General features: G+C 46.5%; 1 protein-coding gene across 2 annotated transcripts in view; it reads right to left on the reverse strand.

Moving 5' to 3' along the window:
* FAM188B (family with sequence similarity 188 member B) overlaps positions 1-1,423 on the reverse strand; it is a 70,676-nt gene that overhangs the window by 25,118 nt on the left and 44,135 nt on the right. For both annotated transcript variants that reach the window (XM_017828693.1, XM_017828692.1), the window contains one exon: positions 796-859. In XM_017828693.1, the coding sequence (XP_017684182.1) occupies positions 796-859 (64 nt within the window). The remainder of the gene's footprint in view (positions 1-795; positions 860-1,423) is intronic.

Genomic DNA, 1,423 nt, shown 5'->3' on the forward strand with positions numbered 1-1,423 from the left:
ATAACAAGTCAGGGACTCCAGCTTGAATTATCAGTTATCTTCCAGCAGCAGCAGCAGCTCAGTTAGTACAGCAGTGACCACTTACAGAGGAGCTGTAGGATCAGACAAGATCCTCTCTGAAAGGACAGGGAGGAAATACAGTGGTATCTCAGCACTAAAATCAACTAAGGAGTTCAAAAGAGGCAGATGAAAGGAGTATAAGGACATGCACATACAGGTACAGACACACACGGACCAGAAAACCAGGCTGGAAATCATAAGCTCTGAAAGCAAAGACAACAATTTGCCAAAACAAAAGGTAAAAGAATAAAGGATGAAGGTGCTGGACATTATGGAGATGAAGTAAAAAAACTAAGGAAATTTGTGGAGACCTTGGAGTAGCATTCCAGAACCTAAAGGGGCTCTAAGAGAGCTGGAGAGAGACTTTTCACAAGGGCATGGAGTGACAGGACAAGGGGGAATGGCCTTAAGCTGAAGGACTGTAGGTTCAAATGATATTAGGAAGAAGTTCTTTACTGTAAGAGTGGGGAGGCCCCAGCACAGGTTGCCCAGAGAAGCTGTGGCTGCCCCATCCCTGGAAGTGTTCAGGGTCAGGCTGGACAGGGCTTGGAGCAACCTGGTCTCGTGGAAGTTGTCCCTGCCCGTGGCAGCGCGGGTTGGAATGAAATGATCCTTAAGGTCCCTTCCAACCCAAACCATTCTGTAATTCTATGATTCTACAACTTAAAGTAAGGAATGCCATCTCTTCCCAGAGGTCAGCTCCCGTGACATGGCAGGATGCCACCCTGAGCCCACCTGAGTGCAGTAGCCGTGGCTGCCGATGAGGCGGTTCGTGAGCACATCGAAGTCGTTGCGCACCCTGGGAAGGAGGGGGAAAGGTAATTAAATCGGGAGTGGGGAACACTGTTAAACTGAAATACAATGGTTTCTTTCCATTAGACTTAACATCTCTAAATCCTGGGGAAAAGCTAAACCAAACTGCTTCCCAATCATAAATACAGCTCTGTGTTTTTGCATCCTTTCAAGGCGATTTTTCGCAGGGAAAAAGAAAAAAAGTGAGTATATCAACAAAACCCGAGGTGAGCAAAAGTTGATAGAGCTAGATTTGGAAGAAATAGCTGTAGAGGAGAAAACAAGTCATTGTCACCACTAGTTAGAACATCAGAAATTAGAATTACTGCACTACTTGCCTGACAGAATCACAGAGTGGTTGAGGTTGGAAGGGACCTCTGGAGGTCACCTTGTCCACCCCATCTCTGACCACCCAGAGCCAGTTGCCCAGGACCATATCTAGATGGTTCCTGGATATCTCAAAGGAGGTGGACTGCACAACATACCTAGGGAAGGGAAGGGACAAAAAAAAAGAAAGAAGAGAAGAGGAAGAGGAAGAGGAAGAGGAAGAGGAAGAGGAAGAGGAAGAGGA

The sequence above is a fragment of the Lepidothrix coronata genome, unplaced genomic scaffold (assembly GCF_001604755.1).
Source record: "Lepidothrix coronata isolate B3197 unplaced genomic scaffold, Lepidothrix_coronata-1.0 Scaffold151, whole genome shotgun sequence".
NCBI lineage: Eukaryota > Metazoa > Chordata > Aves > Passeriformes > Pipridae > Lepidothrix > Lepidothrix coronata.